This window comes from Microtus pennsylvanicus, chromosome 5, assembly GCF_037038515.1.
Source record: "Microtus pennsylvanicus isolate mMicPen1 chromosome 5, mMicPen1.hap1, whole genome shotgun sequence".
NCBI lineage: Eukaryota > Metazoa > Chordata > Mammalia > Rodentia > Cricetidae > Microtus > Microtus pennsylvanicus.
In genome coordinates, this window is record NC_134583.1 from 104351051 (window position 1) to 104372528 (window position 21478).

At 45.7% G+C, this 21478-nt stretch overlaps 1 protein-coding gene across 4 annotated transcripts in view; it reads left to right on the top strand.

The window, feature by feature from the left end:
* Window positions 1-21478, top strand: part of Apba1 (amyloid beta precursor protein binding family A member 1) — a 213393-nt gene that overhangs the window by 175290 nt on the left and 16625 nt on the right. For 2 of the 4 annotated variants that reach the window (XM_075973721.1, XM_075973722.1), the window contains exons 4-8: window positions 2863-2902; window positions 4266-4411; window positions 17154-17189; window positions 18171-18257; window positions 19275-19460. In XM_075973721.1, the coding sequence (XP_075829836.1) occupies window positions 2863-2902; window positions 4266-4411; window positions 17154-17189; window positions 18171-18257; window positions 19275-19460 (495 nt within the window). The remainder of the gene's footprint in view (window positions 1-2862; window positions 2903-4265; window positions 4412-17153; window positions 17190-18170; window positions 18258-19274; window positions 19461-21478) is intronic. The other 2 variants (XM_075973723.1, XM_075973725.1) reach the window with 2 other exon arrangements.

The window sequence follows — 21478 nt, forward strand, 5'->3', positions numbered from 1 at the left end:
CCCCTGCGTAGAGCCACTGGCTCCTTTAGCACCCAGTGTCCTCTTAGCCCAAGGTGATGGGCACTGCCTACTGGGGGTCCACACTAGGTAACCCTGTCCCTGCACAGTGATTGTGTGGGCACAAGTGGGTTCAGCTGTAGCTGCTCCTTCCTCGTCACTAGATGTGGTAAAGAGGTACGTCTCTGGCGCCCAGCTGTGCTGACAATCTTAAGTTAAATTCAGCCTGAATAACAAATTGTTTCTAAAATGTATCCTATATATGACTGGAAGGTATACATTTTATTAAATGAATTTTATTAAATGTATTAAAAGAAATACATTTTCTCCTCATCTGGTCTATTCACAGATTCTGCCACTAGGTGACAAGATCATAGTTTCTGCCATTACTTGATACTGTCTTTATTTGTAGCACACGGCTGGGTAAGAATGGAAGAATGACAGCTACAGTGGCAGCGACAGTAACAAACATTATCATTTGTTAAGCATTTGCCGTCTTCCAGCACAGGGCAGGCAGAGCGAGTCATAGATTGACTCTCATTGGAGCCCTTCAGTGGTTCTGGGGGGTGGATATCTGTCCTCACGTGTTAGTTCCGAAAGCCAGAGCCGGGTCCATCTGACTACCCAGCTCACAAGCAGTGAGCTAGCTGTGCTTTGAATCTGAAGTCCTGTCAGCCCAGGCTCTGAAGTGCCAGGATCTACTGCACCTGGTGTGGAAAGTGTGTAAGGTCACACGCCCGGTTATCATGCCTATGGACTCTACACGTAGTTCATGTGACCCCTGAAAAATCTTGACTTCTCAGCTTTAATTTTTTCTGTTGTTTTTGTTTTATTTGAGAAATGGTATGTAGCCCAGGCTGCCCTTGACTCCACACTCCTCTTGCCTCTTCCCATCCAAATGACAGGGGTTTCCTTCCACATTCAGCCTAGCCCTTAATGTCTTAAACAAAACTTTCTCTTTTTTTTTGTTTTGTTTTTTCGAGACAGGGTTTCTCTGTGGTTTTGGAGCCTGTCCTGGAACTAGCTCTTGTAGACCAGGCTGGTCTCGAACTCACAAAGATCCGCCTGCCTCTGCCTCCCAAGTGCTGGGATTAAAGGCGTGCGCCACCACCGCCCGGCAACAAAACTTTAATTCTTGCTAAGGGTCAGCTGATGGTCATCTCAGTCCACGTGTGAAAAGGCATGTCTACACCAGGTTTCTGAATATTAAGCTTTCGATTACGCACCAGCTGTTAATAGGGACAGTAGATGTGTTAGTCTCCCAGTCCCTTCACGGCTTGGCACATGGCTCTGCATATCTTTAGAAATAATGACGAAAATCCTCATTGTATGCTATTTTCTAAGTATTACCCCAGAATGAAATAAATCTGATGGTGAGCGAACAAATGGAGAGCGAGTGGATGTGCCAATTGCCTACTATCGCTGCTCTAAAGTAATTCTCCTGTAGCTCCTGCTAAAACAGGTTTTAGCATTCAGAGAAGTGTCCTAGTAGCTCAGGAAAACCGAATCAGCTTTTTAAAGTTGTCTGGAGACTAAGACATTTTGATGGCGCTAATGACTTCTCATTACTTCCAAAATACTGAGATCAAGAGCAGGGAGACGGTGGAAAATGGTCTTTGGCCCCTGTGAAGAAGCTTGCGGCATTCTCCTGATGAGAGCACGGCCCTGCTAGCCATACCTTTCCACATGTGCCTTAGAGCCAGGAGCTCCAGTTCTTGGTACCCAAGAGACCCGATTTCTTTGACTTAAGGTGCCATTTCTTCCCAGTGAGCACATTTGCAGGGGCCCTACTGAAAGTTGCCCTGTGTAGTCTACCATGCAATTAGTGTGGAATTCCTGTGACTGTCCTGAATGATAGGGCGCACCAATTTTCAACCTCTATTAGCATGGCAACGTTAGATTCCTCTGCAGGTTAACAGAGTGACACCCTAGTCCTCGCCCACAGCCCGCTGCTCATCTAGCCCATCAGGTTCCCCAGAGCCTGTCGTCATCTCGGGTCAGTGTACTGAACGGTGTCCTCCTCCAAAGAGCATGTTTAAATGATCACATGTGCCCTGGTAAATCTGGACCATGTAAACCCTACCTGTTGCCCGTTATAGGTGCTCACTTCTGAACCTGAGCAATCCTTTGCACACATTTCAGCTCCACGTCTGAACGCATTTGAAGCAGAAACAGAGCCTCTGCCCTCCTCTCATGGAGAGCCGTTTCCAGTGTATGTGCTTAGGAAAGGAGCCTGTGGCATATAAACTCCCAGCCGGCCAGACTCTGGAAGGTGTTTAGCTCACCCCTCCCAACAGTGCCGTTAAGGCTGACCTCTACTATGAGCTGACACATGAAGAAGGCCAGTGTTTGGAACTTAATCTTTCATTCTTATTTTAAAGAAATGCAAATTCATGATTTACAGAATGGAGTTTTTCAGCTTAAATGAATCAGTAAGAGATTAAAAGGTACAAGAGTTGATTTTTTTTTTAACAGATCCCTTTGTATCAGCCATCTAAAGGAAACTGTCCAGGGAACCTTGACTCTCAGAGTACACAGCCATGCTATTGGTTCATTTAGTATAGTGCAAAGAGTATATAGTCTTTATTGCTGATTATACAATTTTTAAAGCCAACAAACACCCCTCTGAAAAGTAGGGGGATTTTGACCACTTAAGACTTCAGTGGGCAGTTCTGGGTATTAATAGTATTGTGTGGATAAATGCATATATTTATCCACACTTCACTCTTTCTAATGAAAAATGGTCAGTAACTGGTTAGCAAATGCCACTGGTGATGTATTCTTTTTTATGTTGCATGGACGCTTGTGCTAATGCATATTTCATCATGCTCTGCCCTTTTTGAAACCTCTTTGTCTTAATTACAGTCAAGAAAAAGCTTGGCTTCATTCCCAACCTACGTTGAAGGTAAGAACCGAAGAGAAAATATTGAGTACTGGGGTCGTTCATGAATCTTTTAGCATTTGGAGGCACTGGATGTAAAACAAAATAGGGGGAGAGACCACAAACCTTCTAATTATGAATATCTTAAAAGTAAAAGTATAGCAACTGTGAATCCTTTGTTCTTATCACTGACCGGGGAGCAAAGGCTAAGGCCAGCAGGGGAAAAGCTACACACCGCTGTGTCATGAAGGTCCTGACTAACTTGATACAACCTTGGTTGTTGAAAAGTGAATAAGTTTGTACCCTGGCCAGCAGTTTCTCATGGGGAACAACTCAAGGCAAGCTAGACCATTAAAATGAAAATAAAAACCACTTCAGATTAGCTCTATGAGAGGGGAAGCAAATTGTTTCCACTTCAAGTTATTTTATTTCTAGAACCTGAGGCTTCACAGTGGGTTATATTCTAGTCTCCTCAGAATTGCCACTCAAGTCAAAGAAAATATATTTTTTTACTTGCAATTAAAATATTTGTCTTCAGTGAACCTGTTATATGCAATGGTTGTGGGTATGCTTTAATTTGGGTGTGGATTATAGGTGATTGTGATTAGAATCAGATGTCCCTCTGTTTAAAACAGATTTAATTTAGTGGACTAGTGAGTGAGAACAGAAAAATCTGATTTTCCTTGGGATTGATCTCAGTGTGAAGCCAGGAGCATCATGGTCTGTCAGTGGGAAGACAGGCAGCATGGGCCCATGCTTTGCTGCAGTGTTATCAGTTTACAGAGCTGGAGTCTGGCGCCATTACAGGAAAGAAATACCCCATTCTCTTCACGTAGGAAATGTGATTCCTCCATCACAGACCAAACTGGGAGGAAATTTTGAGTGGGTAGAAAGGAAATAGAAAGTGTCAGGAAATGGTGTTTTCCATTATTACAGCTTTCTATTCCTCTGACTATTCACCCAAGCAGGCATACAGTTTATAGACACATGTGACAGGCACGGCAGTTAAAGATGAGTATGGCATGGCCCTTGTGGCCCAAGAGTCCATGCTCCAATCCACAGGACTCTGATGGGGAGGGAGGAATTGTTTAACCTACTGCCTCACGTAAGTGCCAGTCAAGGGCCATATAGGCAAACTTTGAACAGATTGCCTTCCTGCCTCAGCCTACCAAGCAACTAGGATTCCAGGCCTGGCTAAAAGACATCTCTTTTTTACTTTTGGACTTTGGTTCATATTCAAGTAAATACATCATTTCTCATAGTAGATGGCTCTGAGATGTCTTAGACTGGCACTTATGTAAACAGTGAGCAGGGGGGTAGGATACAGCATCAGGATGTGGCTTCACCCTGTGACATCATTCACTCTGTGTGGCTCTATGTGTTACAGTCCCTGGACCTTGTGACCCTGAAGACTTGATCGATGGAATTATTTTTGCTGCCAATTACCTTGGCTCCACTCAGCTGCTCTCGGACAAAACTCCCTCCAAAAATGTACGCATGATGCAGGCCCAGGAAGCAGTCAGCCGGATCAAGGTGAGGGGACTGCATGGTCTAAGGGGAGGGGGTAGCTGGAGGTTCCTGAGCAGCAAACATCAACCCACAGCTCTTAGAGAGCGGACTAAGATGCTCACGCAGGGTTGATTCCTGCCTAGCTAAAAGCCTGAGTCAATACATAACTATAAACTATAATCTAAACACTATTCAGGTTGATCTTGAGAATAAATAATTATAACCATAGACTTGCTCTTTAGGCCTCTAAGGCAAGGTTGCAGTACTGGCTTTCTGCTGACAACCAGAAGCCACTGATTGGAGCAATCCTATGTTAGGCTCCATTCAAACTATCTTGCTTCCAGTAAAGTGAACTAGTCCAGTAAAATGAACGACTAAATCTTACTTGAGGAAGTCGAGAAAATCCCAGTTTAAACTAGTTTGAACACAGCCATAACCTATTTAGCTTTATCAAGACTTAAAAGGAGAAAGCCAACTGGATACATCAAGAACCAGTTTCATCTAGTTTCAATAATTCACAAGTAGATTGAGCCATTCAGAAACAGTCTGTAAATGTGGAACTCTAGAATCTCCACCACAGTGCCGCCTAGGATTACAGAAGAACCAGAGCAGCAGGGACACTGCATTCACCCTATGCATGCCGATGTGCTGTCAGATGCAACACACTGAGAGCCGGCATCACTGCCCAGACCTAGAGCCAGAAATTAAAATTGTAGGACTCACCAACTTATTTTTCTAGTTTTAGCTACTTAAAACTGAACCTTCTCTGCCCCTCTCGTCTGGCACCACACAGCCTGGTACTGGTGTGGCCAGAGTGAGAAAAGGCACTGAGAGGCCTTCATCTGTTAATAAGAGATAATCCCAAGCACTCTTAGGTAGGACTGTGGGGGAGGGTAACAGTCGACATGAGTCCCTTACCCCTAACCTCAGCCTCAACAACTCAGAGGAAGCTAACCAATCAGTAGAGGCAGCAGGTGTGTCAGATGAGAAATGCCACAGGAGTCCCCTAGAGGCAGAGGGAGGGAGGTGCCTGGGCTGGTGGAGACAGTGGAAAGGAAACAGAGTTATTGTGTCTCAGAGGTCATAGTCCAGACAAACAGTGGTTGGGTGTGGTTTCTGGGATTGCACTGTAGCAGAAGAGTGAGGCTGAAGAGCACGGGAGCAACGTCGCTCCCCTCATGAAGACAGAGCTGCATGCCAGTCCTCTCTTCAAACACCCTCACCAGCACCCAGACGTACACTAACTACTTGGTGTCTCTCAGACCACTCAAGAATCAAGTTGGCAAGAGTAACCAGCATAACTCTATCTCTTCTCAGTGCGCTAAACACATCTACTCGGGTCGTAGTTGATCTCCAAATGAAGAAAACAGTAAGGATATAGCTCTGCTTAATAACTTTTCCAAATCTCCCGCGGTACACTAGACAAACTCTTAACTGGGAGCCCCCGAGAAAAGCAAGTTAAACACTTTGAAGAATGTGGTGGCATAATGTGAGCTCCAAAGGTCCTGGGAAGCCTCACCTACAGCCCTGCCAATTGTAGCCCACGTGGGCTTGTCTCAGATGGCGGTACTCACTGCCTGGAGCTTTAGAGACACATACATCCTGTTCTTGCACCTCCATTTTATCTCTGTCTTTACCCTCATATTTTCACAACTTAGAGGGCTCCCCCCAAACCAGTATCACATGGAAAACACCAGCATGTAGCACCAGCTTGAGCAGTAGCTGGACCTCCTCGGATCATGGCTACAGGAACCTCTGAATGGGCCACTGAGCACATTAGAACCATATAGAATGATTTCTATAATCAGAACTTGTAGGCGTCTGTATACACACAGGACACCCCAGCAGCCTTCTCTTTCCAGGGAAAGTCTTTCAAGACAATTTACATGTTTATGTCACTAAGCCTACAGTGAATAAAATCTTGCTGATTCCTGAGGGGCCCTCAAGGCATTTTCCTGTCTTATGACAAAGAACTTCTCTCATTTGGAGGGTACTTTTTAGAAACCATGCCTTCCATAACCTCAACGTTTCATGGACTTTAAAAACCAAATTGCAACGTTTTCATCTTTCCACCCTGCTTTTGCTCCCGTTCTAACTAAACATGACCAAAAGCAACAACCATGTTTATGCAATAGCCTGATGGTAGCTGTCTTAAGATTCCCTCTGTGTTAGATTCTATTTAAATTTGGCAAAGTCTCGGGATATACAAAATGTAGACAAGTTATTTGTCAAAATATAACACAAATTGTCTCTAGTCTATTTCCAAATAAATTCCTCATTTCCATTAGGAACCCCACAGTTTTTACCTCTGTGGTGTACTGTTTGAGCTCTCGCCATCAGAGCTCCATAAGGCCCTGGTGAAACAATTTTGGGGACTCTAACACATGTCCCCAAACTTCTCTTCCCAGAAGAGTTTGTGAAGGCTTCTTAACCATGTAGTCAGGTAGTCCTGAAGATAAGGCCACTCCTGGTACCAATTCTCTGTTCCCTTGTAAGTTGCCATGACAAGTACTTGAGAAGAAAGGTTGGCTTTGGTTCACAGCTCAGAGCCCACCATCTGCTACCTGCTGTTTCTGGAAGGTGGTGGAGTAGTGCCTTACAACTGGAGCGTGGAAAGGACCAAAGCTGCTTGCCTCATGGCAGCCGGAAAGCAGACAGGCAGGCAGTGCTTGTCTGTGCTGCAAAACTAATCTACTAGTTTCTACCACATCAATCAAGACTGACCATTACAGCCAGGATGCTGACATATGCCTGCTGACGCCATGCTCAAGAGACTAAGATAAGAAGATCATAAGATGGAGGTTAGCCTGGGCTGTATCACAAGTCCTGTCTCTAAATGAAGAAATAAGATAAAGCACCAGACCCGCTGCCCATTCCCAGGATGCTGTGATGTTCTCTCATCCCTCTCATTGCTTCATTATCAAGAAGCTCTTGGTTGTATCTGCTGCTGGAGCTTCCATATATCAGTCGGTCTTACGACAACTTCACTTGTAAAGCAAACAGTTGTCTCCTGAACTTGGAGCTGGGCTCCCTCTTAACTACCCGTAGTATGTGTAGTAAGCTGTGACTTTTAAGTCATCATGGATATGTTAGGAATTAAGGCGTATGACTCAGAATAGTGTGTGAATCAGCTCTCCACTGCTGTGACAGATACCCAAGATAAAGGAAAGGGGCTTATTTTGCTCACACTTCCACAAGTGTTAGCTCCTAGTCTCTTACCTACCTGTGTTGCTTTGGGCCAGTAGTGGTCCAATACCACCTTGGGAAGTCAATGGTAGAAGAGGCTGCTCACTTCATGGTGGCCAGGAAGCAAAGAGAAGGAAGGAGTGTGGGTCCTGATAACCCCTTCAAGGACATGCCCCCAATAACCTAACTTCCTCCCACTAGACTCATCTCCAAGGTCCCACCATGTCCCAAAAGTGCAACAGGCTGACGACCAAACCCTTGCATATGGACCTTTGGGAGAAAATTCCAGATCCAAATCATAGCAGTTGGCCTAATTTCTTTCGTTTGCTTCACCCCAAAGAGATATATTAACGCCAGGTCTTCTCCATCTTAATTTAATGCCAGCACAGCTCTTGAAATAATGCATTACTCTCTTAAGAAAAACAAGTTAGTTTCAAATGGAATCTTAATCCAGACTCTAAGGGTGCAGTTCTGCAAAGCACATAGCATTAACACCCTTGTGTGAGTGGTGCCATTAGCCTCCCCAATTCTAAACATACTGCAAAGACCTGCCACAGCTTGCCTGATGGCTTCCCAACAGAGAGGAACTAGCTCTGCAAGGTGTACCTGGGAATCTCTGACTATCACATATCACAGGGCCTTTCCTGGGCTGGCACCAAATAAGTTTCACACTCTGAAACCATCCATAACAAAGCCACACATGACGATTGTATCAAAATACCAAGTTCTATGACAAGGGTTACTTAGGTATTCTTCCCAGAACAAAACAGAATTCTCACTCTAAGGGTCACTGGAGGCTTCCTGCAACAGAAAACTATAAGTGTTGCCTTATAGATTCTACTAACCAAGTTCCCATAATCTGGCTTTATTTGGGGCCCCTTATTTATTCACCTCCTGGCAGCTTTAGACTCCCACATATGAGTATCTCGGTCTGTCCATTCCTCTTGTGGCACTTAAGAAGGCCCAGATGGCACGGGCGGGGAGAGGCAGTGGTAAGCAAGGCATCATCTGGACAGGAAGCAGCATGCATGGCGACAGCAGCGTTCCTCACCAGCTACCGGGGCGCCCGCTGTGTCCTAAACTGCTTTCTTGCCTACATAATGGGGGCTGACAGTGTAGTTTTACCTTTAAGTCCACCTCCCTTGTGAAAAAGCAGACCCTTTACTCTGAATCTCCCAGCCAACCAGCACCCAGACATCCTCACAGCTCAGTTAAACCTAAAATTAGATGACACTTTCAAAAGAGGCAAGTAGCCAACTGATTATAAATATGTTTCAGACCTGCCCAGAGCAGAGTGAGCATCTGAAAACCATGTATTTATCCTTTACAAGTCAACTGGTGTCGTGTGAGGACTTCGCTGTAAGCGGTAAAATTAGATGGTTACATCTCACTTCTAAGTATCACTCCAATGTGCTTCTGCACGCATTGGAAGGAACTGCTTGCCTGTCAATAAATATTTTCTACTCTGTGTCCCTTTTCTATCCTTCTAAATGCTTGTCAGAATGACACAATCCACAGGCGGAAGCCTCTTCCTCTTTTAAGTAGAGACGACCATCTAGTCCATCCCACCTAGAAAGCAGCTGAGTTGGGGGCTGGCCCAGACTTGTTGGCAGAGAGAGGAAGGCTATATCGTCCCAGACGTCCCGTGGGCTCCAGCGCACTGTCATAGGGTCCACCCATGCTCAGGAGAAACCACCCTCCAGAGAATGGATACTGTGTTCTTCCTACAGAGAGCCTGGCCTTTCCAGAACAAGTTTTTCTAGGTTACCTGAGCACAGGGGACACAGCAGAATCAGGAATTCCAGTGTCCACCCAGGAAGGAAGGAAAAAGAAAGCAGCAATGCTAGGTGTTGATTTTCCAGTTTTGTAACGCCAAGCCAATGGTGATCTCTGGCTTGGCCCTTTCACTTGCTTACAGCAGGCTGGTTTCTTCCCTGATCTGACTTTATCTTCTCTCTCACTCTCCATGGGAACCTCCCTTTTGTTCCTCTCTTTCCTGTGCCTCTACAATATACAAGGCCAGAGGGGTGAGTGTTTTCTGATTTTTGTGGCGATCTGTCCAGCAGATGTCAGCCTGAAGCCAAAGCTTCCACTTTACCAGACACTCCTGATCTACTGGATGACGTCCGGTACAGGCAAAGCTAGGAGGGCCCGAGGCCCCACTCCAGGGCTGGCTCTCAGAAGCCAGCAGAGGGGAGTGCCACAGCTGGTGCTGTCACCCCACCTATCTACTTCCTGGTGTCCTCATACCTTGTCCGATAAGAAGTGCCGTAGGACTGGATAAAATCAGCATAGAGGGTAGGCTGTGGTTCCATCAGTCTCTCCCTGTATGGTGTCTGAGCTAATACAAAGAATTCAAGTCCCTTGTCGTCTCTAGGGCTGTCGTACCAGAGGCCCTTACTAGTAGCAGAGCTGTCATCGGTAGCTGAAACCCGTGGCTGAGAGGGTGGGCCCCATGGCCCCATGGCGAGATTGGCCACAGCATTCCATACACTCTACTGTTGACATGGCACTTCCTAAACTGCTAATGGCAGCCTCAACTCGCATAACCCGCAATAATCTGTGACTCTGACACAGCATCTACAGTGCAGTCGTGATCAGCAACCAGCTAAGCTGCAGGCAAGCTACAGTACAGTGCCCAATTGGAAATAAAGCCAATGCCTGGCATACTGGACACTGACGTCCGGCTCATTGTCAGGAGAAAACTGCTTAGAAGACCTCTGAAAGGAGTAGCGATCTGACCCACGAGATGCAGAAACCTCAGTGTAGGGGCACAAGTGTCTCTCTTCGGCAACAAATTCCAAAGAAGCCAGAATGGATGAAATGCCTGATAAAGAATTTTAAAATCGATTTTTAAAACATGAAATTAGGAAGACAAAGAAGGACAAGAATGAGAAACTCGCCAGAGATCTTCAAGAACAACCAAATAGATATCTTGGGATGAAAGAGAATGCTTAACCAGAAAATAACAGACTTGATCAAGTGGAAGAAATAACATCTGAATTTGAAAACAGGTTTCTTAAATATCTCATTTAGACCAAACAAACCAACAACAAAAACAAGAACCCCCACAGGAAGAAGGCGGAGGAGGGAAAAGGAAAAGATAAAAGTGCACTCGGGATCTTTGCAAGCCACGGGTGGTTGTATATTGCCATAATCCCAGCATCCCTGTAACCCCCATACTGGGGTGCTAATCAGGAGAACTGAGGACCGGAGGGCAGCCAAGACTGTCTCATACAAATTAAAGTGAAGAAAATCTTTGTAACACTCTAAAGGGAATAAATCTATCATTGGTTAAGGAAAATTATTCCATGACTTCTCTAATCTTTGAGAAGATATGATCATCCAGGTATAAGATCTAGAGAATGTCTAATATACCTAATCAGAAAAGATCTTCACCCCAGCATTATAGTCAAACTGTCAAAAGTCTAAGAAGTAATTTTATAGTCTTCAGGGGACAAAAACACCCAGTCACTTCTACCTTACACTCATTAAAATAGCAGGAGACACCTCATGTGGAGTCCTGCAGTCTGTGAAGGGGTGGAATCACACATTCCAAGTCCTGAAAAAAAAATCAACCAGAATTACTCTACCAAACAAGACTACCCCAGAAATGGAGAATAAATAAGACCTCCCAAGATAACATGAGCAAAACTGATTTATGACCAGCAGCTCACTGGGGAAAACACTTGCCACACAGTACAAAGACCCGAGTTTGGATTCCGAGCAACCATGTAATTGTCTGTCTGTACCCCAGCACCAGGAAAGTGGAGACAGGGTTCTCAGGGCAAGCAGACTAGCTTGACTAGCTGAATCAGTGTGCTCTGGGTTCAGCTGAGAGGCCCTGCCTCAGTATATAGGGTGACTGAGGAAGATGCCCAGTCAGCCTCTTCCCTCCATCCTCACACAATACACAGATATATATGTGCATGCACCTGCCACATACCCCTGAAAACATCAAAATGACAGGAAGACATCCTTACCTATCAATAATAGCCTCAGATGTGAACGGACTAAATTTTCCCATTAAAACTTAAGGGACTTGGTGAATGGATTTCAAAAAAAGACATGAGCCACCAGTACTCTGCCTGCTAATAATTCACTTTACAAGTAATTACACAGAAACCAAAATGGGAAAGATGCAAAATGCAGAATGACACTCCAGGTGAAGGAGCCTGAAATAAGCAGCAATAACCATCTATAGGAATAGACATTGAGACAAGAAGAGAGAAAGGCAGTTGCCATGTGATAATGAAGGGTCAATAGTAAGGTATAATTATAAGTTAATGTGCACCTAATGTTATAGCATCCAGTTTCATAGACAAACATTATGACATGTGGAGAGAGGCTCCAATACAGAAATAGTGTGGAATTTCAACACTCCACTTGGTTAATGGACAGCTCATCCAGACCTCCTCTGAAAGTCAAATTAATACCTATTAATACTATTAATAGTTATAAATCCTATGACATTTATAGAATCATCCACCTCATAATTACAGAGCACATTTTCCTCAGTTTAGGATTTCTCTGGAACAGATTATGAATTAAGTCACAAAGATAAAAACATTTAAATTATATGCTAGATCCTTTCTGATCACAATGATTGCTGAAGCCAGTTAACAGGTGAACCAGACATAGGACAGCACAGGGCAGTGGATCACTGAGGAATTGAGAGGTGAATTAGTGCTTTTCTCAGATTGGCAGCTGGTAACTGCTAGAGGAGGGAAATCCTTCTTGGAGGGTACAGTGGCTACTTTTCTATTGCTGTAGTAAAACAACATGGGCAGGGCAACTTACCAAAGAGAGCATTTAATCAGTCCTACAGTCACAAAGAGTGTAGAGTCCAGGATGGTGACGGAAAGGCGTGGTGGTACCCTAAGCAGGAGGCAGAGAGCACACTGAGGATGCCGTGAGTCTTTTGAAATCTCAGAGACGGTACCCAATGGCACACCACCTAATCCTTCCCAAACAGGTCTACCAACTGGTGACCAAGTACTCAAACATATGATCCTTTGGGGGCCATTTTATTCAAACTACCCAGGGAGTGTGGCTCCTGGTAGGTTTCCCATGCTCCAGGGCCCCACACCAGTGCACATATGGGCAGCACTAGTTAGACTTAGTAAGTTCAAAAAAAAAAAACAGTCAATGACAAGCAGTTAGGAAGGGAAGCTACTGGCGAAAGGAGGGCATTGGTTACATCCCCATTGTACACATAGGTGGAATTCTCAACAAACAAATTATAATAGAAATAAATACAACACAACTGTGAGATGCATTAAATACCCTAAGGTTACATTTATGAGTGCCTACATTGAAAAAACAATAGAAACTTTGCAAACACCCTGTTGGGGAATCTCAAGGACTTAGAAAAGTAAAAACTAAACTAAGCCCAGAATAACAAAGACCAGAAATAAAACAATACAAAAGATCAGTGAAGCCAAGAGTCGGTTGTTTGCGAAGATAAATATGGAAACATAAGTGATTCAACAGAAAGTTAATGCATCAATAGGGATGATTTTGAAAAAGTGTTGACAGATTAGAAAACCCCTGGGGACATAAAACATGTGACTAGAATAGCAAGTGATGGTCAGAACCCACCATACTCCAACGCCCTTCATATTATTTACACAGTAGCTCCCACCCATTCAAGCAAGGACTATCGGGACTATGGTGGGAGCCCTGCTACAGTCTTGCTGACAGTGCCTTAGAACAATTTGGGGCAGAGACCTTTGATGAGAGTCTGGTCCCGTGTTCTGATGTTCTGGGCCTGTGACTGAAGCCTATGCTAGCTCCCTTGTCATCCTTTCTCCCAGGATCCCATTTTATTCTCAGCAGAGGCACAGAGGCCATGGGTGTCCACACACAGGGCGATGTCCTCATCTCCATCCTCACTCTTATCTGTGAGGCTGATGCAGCCACATCACAAATGCTGTCAAGGGAGTGTGTGCTGCGCACGTTTTTGTTCAGATCATTTGTTTCCATTTTTTAATCTGTCTTTACTAGTCTGTCCCAGAGTTCATGTTTTGCCATTCTTTTGTGACTTCTTTTAAATATCAAAAATTATAGTTTCATTGTAGCATCAAATGTTCTATCGCTGTTGGCTTTGTCTGAGTCATGTCCCTTCCCGGCTTACTTGAGATCAGTAGAGAGGTTGCTGCTGGCACCCACAGGGCCTTTGCCTCATTCACTGCTCAGACTGGAGTGTAGGGACTACTCGGAGGTAGGTGTTATTAGCCCCATTTTATGGGAAGTCAAGGCATTCCAGAAGAAAAGCCTACCTAGCTGCACAAGGAAGAATAGACATAGGGCTAGATCACCTGGGTCTGAATCCCTGCTCTGCCACCTCACTGCTGTGTGACATTGGGCAGATTACCTAGCCTTCCTGTGCTTTGTTTTCCCTCTTTTGAGTGTTTTACCATAGTCCCTTCCTCACAGGGCGCTGTGAGCTTTGAAGTGACCTGTGAAGGTTAGACGGCCCCTGGCATAGACCCATAAATCAAGAGATGCTAGCTGGGCAAAGAATAGGTAGGCAGCCAAGGCCCTCCCCACAGCGTGACCCACCTAAAGGGGCTGTCATTGGCCAGTGCCTGGTACGCACTGAGACTGGAAGAGGAGAGGGACACAGTTCTTCTCCGGGTCCTGCCATCCTTGGCCTCGGGAGGTTTCTATCAGCCTCTTCCAATCTCTCATCCAGGCACTGGCTCGCTCATCTTTTCAATGTTACATCTAAATGTTATTATTTGGCGCAGAATACTTAGAAATCTAAGTGATTTCAAGATGGTATTGCTCTGCCTGCATAAAATATCTTCAACTGTGTGAAAACCATGCTGAATACCTGTCCTGAAACTCAGTTTGTCTTCCTCATCTTTCTGTAGTTCCAGAAAAGAGAAGAAAACAATAGAACCTGGGGATTTTATTGGTGACAGTTGCCTAGAGTTGAAGAATTTTGTTGGGCTTTTAACACCAACAGGGGTAGGAATTCCTGGGCCATTTCATGAGAGGCCGAGGAAAGATCCAAGAGGAGATGTTAGCAGGCAGATGAAAATTGACTCAGGTCAGAACGTCCAAGGAAGGCTGCTCACTCCACATGCATCTGAGTGGTGCATAACCACATCTGCCTAGAGCCTTGTCGGGTGCAGAAATACACCATTGACAGGGGTGGTTAGCAAAACACCTCCATGAATCTTCAGAGCAGACTGCTCACCTCAGACTCGTCACCGCCAGAAGAATGGCGGGGAAGCTGTGTGGGAGTGTGGCTGTCCTCTTTCCTGGGTACCAGCAATTAGCTATGTGCTATCTGAAGGGCTGACTCATCCAGTTTCCACTGTGGGATAATGCAGACAACACAGTTTAATCCCTAGTGAAATAGAAATGCATTGCTGAGAGCAAAGTTTTTTCTACCAGGTAAGTACCAAGGAATTGAGAGAACAGCCTTACTCACCCAGCCTCATCATCACAACAGCCCAGCCTTACCCACTCACCCACCCATCACAACAGCCCAGCCTCACCCACTCACCCACCCACCCACCCCATCACAACAGCCCAGCCTCACCCACTCACCCACTCACCCATCACAACAGCCCAGCCTTACCCACTCACCCATCACAACAGCCCAGCCTCACCCACTCACCCATCACAACAGCCCAGCCTTACCCACTCACCCATCACAACAGCCCAGCCTCACCCACTCACCCACCCACCCACCACAACAGCCCAGCCTCACCCACTCACCCACCCATCACAACAGCCCAGCCTTACCCGCCCACCCATCACAACAGCCCAGCCTCACCCACTCACCCACCCACCCACCCCATCACAACAGCCCAGCCTCACCCACTCACCCACTCACCCATCACAACAGCCCAGCCTCACCCACTCACCCATCACAACAGCCCAGCCTCACCCACTCACCCACCCACCCATCACAACAGCCCAGCCTTACCCGCCCACCCATCACAACAGCCCAGCCTTACCCACCCATCACAACAGCCCAGCCTTACCCACCCACCCATCACAACAGCCCAGCCTTACCTGCCCACCCATCACAACAACCAACCTTATCCACCTACACCTGGTACAACTAGACAGCCTTACTCGCTGGCATTGTAGCTATCACAACACCTCAGCTTTCCCCCCTACACCCATCACAGCAGAGTAGCCTCACGCACCCTCCAACCCATCACAATACCCAGCCTTACGCACCCATCAGAGTGACACAGCTTTCCCCACCCCGCAGCCATCTAAACACCTTCCACAGTTGGGCCCCTGCCTCACATTCACATAAACTGTAACGTATACAACTGAAGAACTGCACCTGCAAGTGTAGATTATAGCTGTGCAGCGCAGACGCAGACATAATGCCAGTGCTCTTTGCAGAGGTGTTTGTGTGTTCATTTATCTTTTAAAACAGTTCAGTGAGAGATCATTTTAATCCCTGTTTTACATAGAGAAACTAAGGCATAGAAATGTTTAGTGGCTTGCTAAAAATCACATAGATAGTAGGTAGCAGAGCAGAGATTTGGATCAGGAAATCTTTTATTAACTATGCTATCTTTTAATTATAAGTACAAGAAGAAATATGTCCATTTTCATTAGATACAAACTATATTTATCTTAGAAAATGTATAAGGAAATTATTGCTACAAATAAAGGGGGAGAATGATAGGATTAATTCAACAGGAAGACATACCACCCTAAATATGTATGCATGTGTATATATATATATATACGCTCTATAACACAGCTACAAAACAGAGAAAACACAGCTCTGGAACAGACACAATACAAAGACAAGTCGAGAGCCACAGCTGATGATTTAACACACCTTTGTCAGTAAGCTGCTAGAACAAGCAAGGCACACGCACAAACCCATTAGAGAGTTATCATCTTAACTGACGACTGAGAATTCTTACTTTACAGTGCTTATGACACATTCACCAGCATCAATCGTGCTAGATCATAATACTTAAGACTCAGCAACTCTCAAAAAGACTGAAATCATACATAATGTGTCCTCAGGCCACAGTAAAATTCATCCCGTAACTGATGCTAAAAGAAGAGCTAGAAACCATCCAAATATGTTGAAATCAATAGCGGAACTCTAATCGAGGGTTCAGAGAAGTCACAGCTGAAGTGCTGTAACGTGGCAGTGAAGACATTGCAGCACACGAAACAGCGATACAGCTAAAGCAGCCCGAGAGAGGGGTCCAAAGCCTTTGTAGGAGAGGAAAGTTGGGACAGCTGTAGGTTTTTATCGGAAGCTGAGCGGAAATTCAGCAAGTCGCTCCCAAAGAAACTTAGCTAGAAATTAAAATGTAAGCTGAAAACAGAGAAATAACAAATCAGGCGTTCAATAAAAACAGAACCAACAGGAGATTCTTTAAAATGGCAAATTACAGTGAAGCATAAGAAGTCCCTTCTCGCCCTTGTCCCCAGCACTCGCAGTAAGACTGTGACCCCGTGAAGTGGGGTGTTGAAGTCTGTCTTCCTCCACACGTGCCTTACGCCCCTGAGCAGTGCTAGCGTGTCAGTTCCTCTTTTCTAACTATTCTCCTGTCTCTGTTTGTTCCATGCTAAGCAGACGGCCCAGAAATTAGCCAAAAGCAGGAAGAAGGTGCAGTACAAACAACTTCATCACTTGGTGTTACGCCTGTCCTTTTCTTTTACGTTTTGCCTTTTTATGATTTCGTGTTTTTGTTTTCTGCATCCAGCAAGTTTTTGTTCCAATTTCGTTTTGAATCGCTCCATAAGCCAGCCTTTCTCCAAACTTAGTTGCCTCAAGTGGCCATTTTCTGTTGCTCATTTGGTCATTTCACTTCAGAGGAACGACAGGGAGCAGATTGGAGATGCTAAATGAATCCTCTAGTGTGGAAGCTGCAGCCATGCAGGAGCAATGATGTGGCAGGGACCTGGGACTACCCAATTGCAGTACATTTGATTTGAGGATTTCTCAGATTGCTGGATGCAAAAACAGAAAACTCGCTAATAACCACACATGTGCAGGGTTCAGCCCTAAACAAGCCAGGCTGCCCTTTGGGATTGCAGAGCTTCTAGGTATTTGTAAATTACTCCGAGGATGTGAAACATTGGGGCTCTTTTGGAATGGGGTGGCTGAAGGAGCAGGCAGCTGCTTCTGTTGCTGTGGTGATGTATGAACATGAAGACCCTCTTACCAGAACCGCATCCAGTAGCTTTGTTTGTGCCTACTACAGACCTTGCCCTCCGTCAGCTCTGACAGGGTAAACTGAGTGACCATTCCAAGGTCACTATGAGTTAGCTGCTCTTACTCTTTAACCCCCAAAACCCTTGCAGAAAGGGTCAATTGTCACCATGTCAGATTAATCTGTTGCAGTGACTGCCGCTGCAAGGCAGCAGCAGAGGGGACTCCACATTTCCCCTGTAACATAGAGATGCTAACTCTTGCCCATGTGTCCATCCTCTCTGTAGTACCTTCAGCTTTGGCAATTTAACCCTTGAGTCTGTGTTGCCGTTCTGGTGACTGTGTCTTGGTAACCCAGTGTGTGAGCTAACCTTTTCCCATGCCCCTGGGTTCAGGTAATATAATAAAACTTCTTTTGATGCACTTTCTTCTTAGGCTCCTGAAGGTGAATCTCAGCCAATGACTGAGGTGGATCTCTTCATTTCTACGCAGAGGATCAAAGTATTAAATGCAGATACACAGGTACTGGCTTGCTCCCACCTTTCTCAGGGGTAAAGGTCAGTGGGGTTATTCTAACATAGACTCCCCTGCCTCTAAAGTAGCTTTCCCCTGGTGTCGGACTGCTGTAACTTGTGTGCTGGGTTCTGGAAACCTGACTGGGCAACAAGGGAATTAAGAAAGGAGGCACACACATACAGAACAGCTGGGATTGGTGGGCCAGGCGCTCTGATGCAGATGAACCAGCGGCAGCCTAGAAACTCGGTGTGTTTATTTTCTACATCTGAACAAGGAAGCAGCAGGAAGTCTCCTTAGGGGAGCAGTCCCAGGCTGTAAACACTGGGAGGGCAAAGCTGGGTTCTACATTCTCTGCTCGTATTTTGTCAACATTGACACATGGACCAGAAGGCTTTGCCATCCCCCTGGATCTGAGATATTGGGATCTTTGATGTAGCTGTGCTCATGGCAGTGATACACATTCACTCGGGGCTTCAGTCAAAAACAAAGAACTTGGTTCACAAAAGCCTGATGCAGGTAAGACTGTGGCTAATTTCTTCAAGCACAAAGGAAAATGCAGAATATGTGTGTTGTCTGTCATTCAAATAAGTTCTCTGGGAGGAGGGACTTACTAGCTTTAAGGAATTCTATTTAAAAGTGTACAGCATACAAGTGTGCACATGCGCACACACGCGCACACGTGCACACGCGCACACACGCGCACACGCGCACACACGCGCACACATGCGCGCACACACACACACTGGCATTTAGATTTTTATCTTTTCAGCTTCACCACCAGAAATTCTACATGGTGTAAAATGTTTGATATTTTTTCTCTTTCTCCTGAACATATCTCCTCTTCTTCACTGGCCAAGGAAAATGCCTCAGGCCTGGGAGTGGGATTCAGAGGTCTGGCAGTGAGAGCCTTGTCCTGGCCCACCCCAGCTGGGTTCCATCCTCAGCCTGTGTGAGAAAAGAAGATACCATCTCCTAAGTTCTTACGTCCTACGTGCCACTCACCTGCCTGTCCCTCACCTCTAGGAGCCTATGATGGATCACCCCCTGAGGACCATTTCCTACATCGCAGACATTGGGAACATTGTCGTGCTGATGGCCCGCAGACGGATGCCCCGTTCCAACTCTCAAGAGAACGTGGAGGCTTCTCACCCATCCCAGGATGGAAAAAGACAGTACAAGATGATCTGCCATGTCTTTGAGTCTGAGGACGTAAGGCTGCCTTCCCCAACCTCCTCTGGGAGACCTCGATAGTCACTAGGTGGCCAGTTTCTCAGGACCTGAGTCAGTCTGGCTCCTCATACAGTAAACATATCTATTGAGCACCTGCTGTATGCCAGGCACTGTTCTAGAACTGCAGACTAAAGGGGTAGAAGATAGAGTAAATCAGACATGGGGAGTGCTTTGCTGAAATACAAGATGGGGTCAGTGCACAGAGGACAGGACTAGTTCAGGTAGGCTGTTCGGCATAATACATTTTTTCTTCAAGGAGGTGACATTTGTGCAGAGACTTGAAAATGAGAAATAGCAAGAGAAGCAGGAGAGTGCCAAGTTTGCTTGGGGAGGAAGAGCCAGCAGCTTTGAAAGAGAGAGACCCAGATTGCCAGTCTAAGCAGGTCTTCATGGCACCCGAGTGTTTGCAGAGAAAAGTTCGGAGCTATATAGAACTGTCCTGCTGTCACAGTCAGTGTCCCTGTTCCTCACAGCCCAAGGACGGGAGCATCACCCCCAGGTCCAGACCTTATGAAAATGTCCCCTGGTCGGTCGGTAGCAATCCAGGATTCCTGACCCCATTCTCACAGGAGGTGAGGTCAAATGAAGACAGAAGTGATCACGGAGAGGCGCCCCTTCATCCACGGTGGCTCTGCACGGCACTAGCTCCTGACCTCCCCGGGCACCGTCCCTTCTGGGACTTGCTTACCTAGCTGCAAGAAATTTCCCTCCTCAAGAAGTGAGGAGGCCAAGGCAGACCAGGAAGCCAGGCGATGCTGACACTGATCTTCAAGCCTTAAGCAGCAATGCCTCTTCCTGACTCCCTTTGCACTGTGCTCTAGGGCTGTGGCAGGATGCAGCACAAGAGAACTAAGTGGGGCCGGGAAAGTTCATGAATAAAATTGTAGAATCTTTAGGCTCCTGGTTCCTGCAGGCCAGAAAAGGCTCACCAGCCTGTAGGGTCCCTGTAGGACCCCTCCTACCTCCATCTAGCATAGAGTTTATAAGAAGGGCTTTCTTCCCCCATTTTTTAGCTCCACTAGAGAAGAGCAGAAAGATCTAGTGACTTCATTTTCATTATAATCTGGAGCAAGTGTATTGTTCCCTAGCTGAGGGATGAGCTGAGCTGGGCTGGGCTGGGCTGGGCTGGGCTGGGGTCACCCCATGAACAAGCAGGTACAGGGTGTCTGTGTATGCACAAAGACCAAAAGAGGATGTTGGGTACATCCACCCTCACTTTTCCACCTATGCCTCTGAGGCAGGGTCTCTGCCACAGTCAGGGGTTCACATTTTCTCATTTAGGCTAGAAGTCGGCAGGCTTTCTACCTCTGCCACCCTCTTGAAGCTAAAATTATAGACATGCACAGCTTGCTACATTAATGGTAGAATTTTAGTCCAGTCCTCGTGGTTATTCAGCAAGCACTCTTAGCCACTGAGCCATGTCTCCAATTCCCTTTATTTTCTACAAAATAATTTATAGCCATAAGTATAATGAAAAAGGAAAAGAGGTTCAGATAAAGTCATGATACTTTAAATGTGTGGACTCGGCCATTCCAAACAGTAGCATGAAGCAGCCAGAGGTTGGCATCTGCTTACTTAAGTTTGGCTGTGAGAACTGTACTGTATTTGATGCAATACTGTAGATACTCTCTACTCGGCATTTCGGAGGGTCAGGCAAGAATGCATACCTGTAAACACAAGCAGAGTCTCCATGCGCCACTGACAGGGATGTGATCATTGACAACTCGTGCCATGGCCACAAATGATATGGGTGATTTTGAAAGATGTGAAACTTACTTATAAAATCCCAAAGGACCGGCTTCCTTCACTTTACATAGTATTATTCTTAAAATGTGCAGGGTAGCCAGGGCCACCCAATGAGTCCTTGAATTTAAACAGAGACCAGAATCTAGTCATGGATACAGTGATTAGAAAGAAACAGGTGTTAAATATAATCAATGTCCAGTGAGATATCCAAAAGTTATACTGGATGTAGAATGAATTTGTCATTGCATATT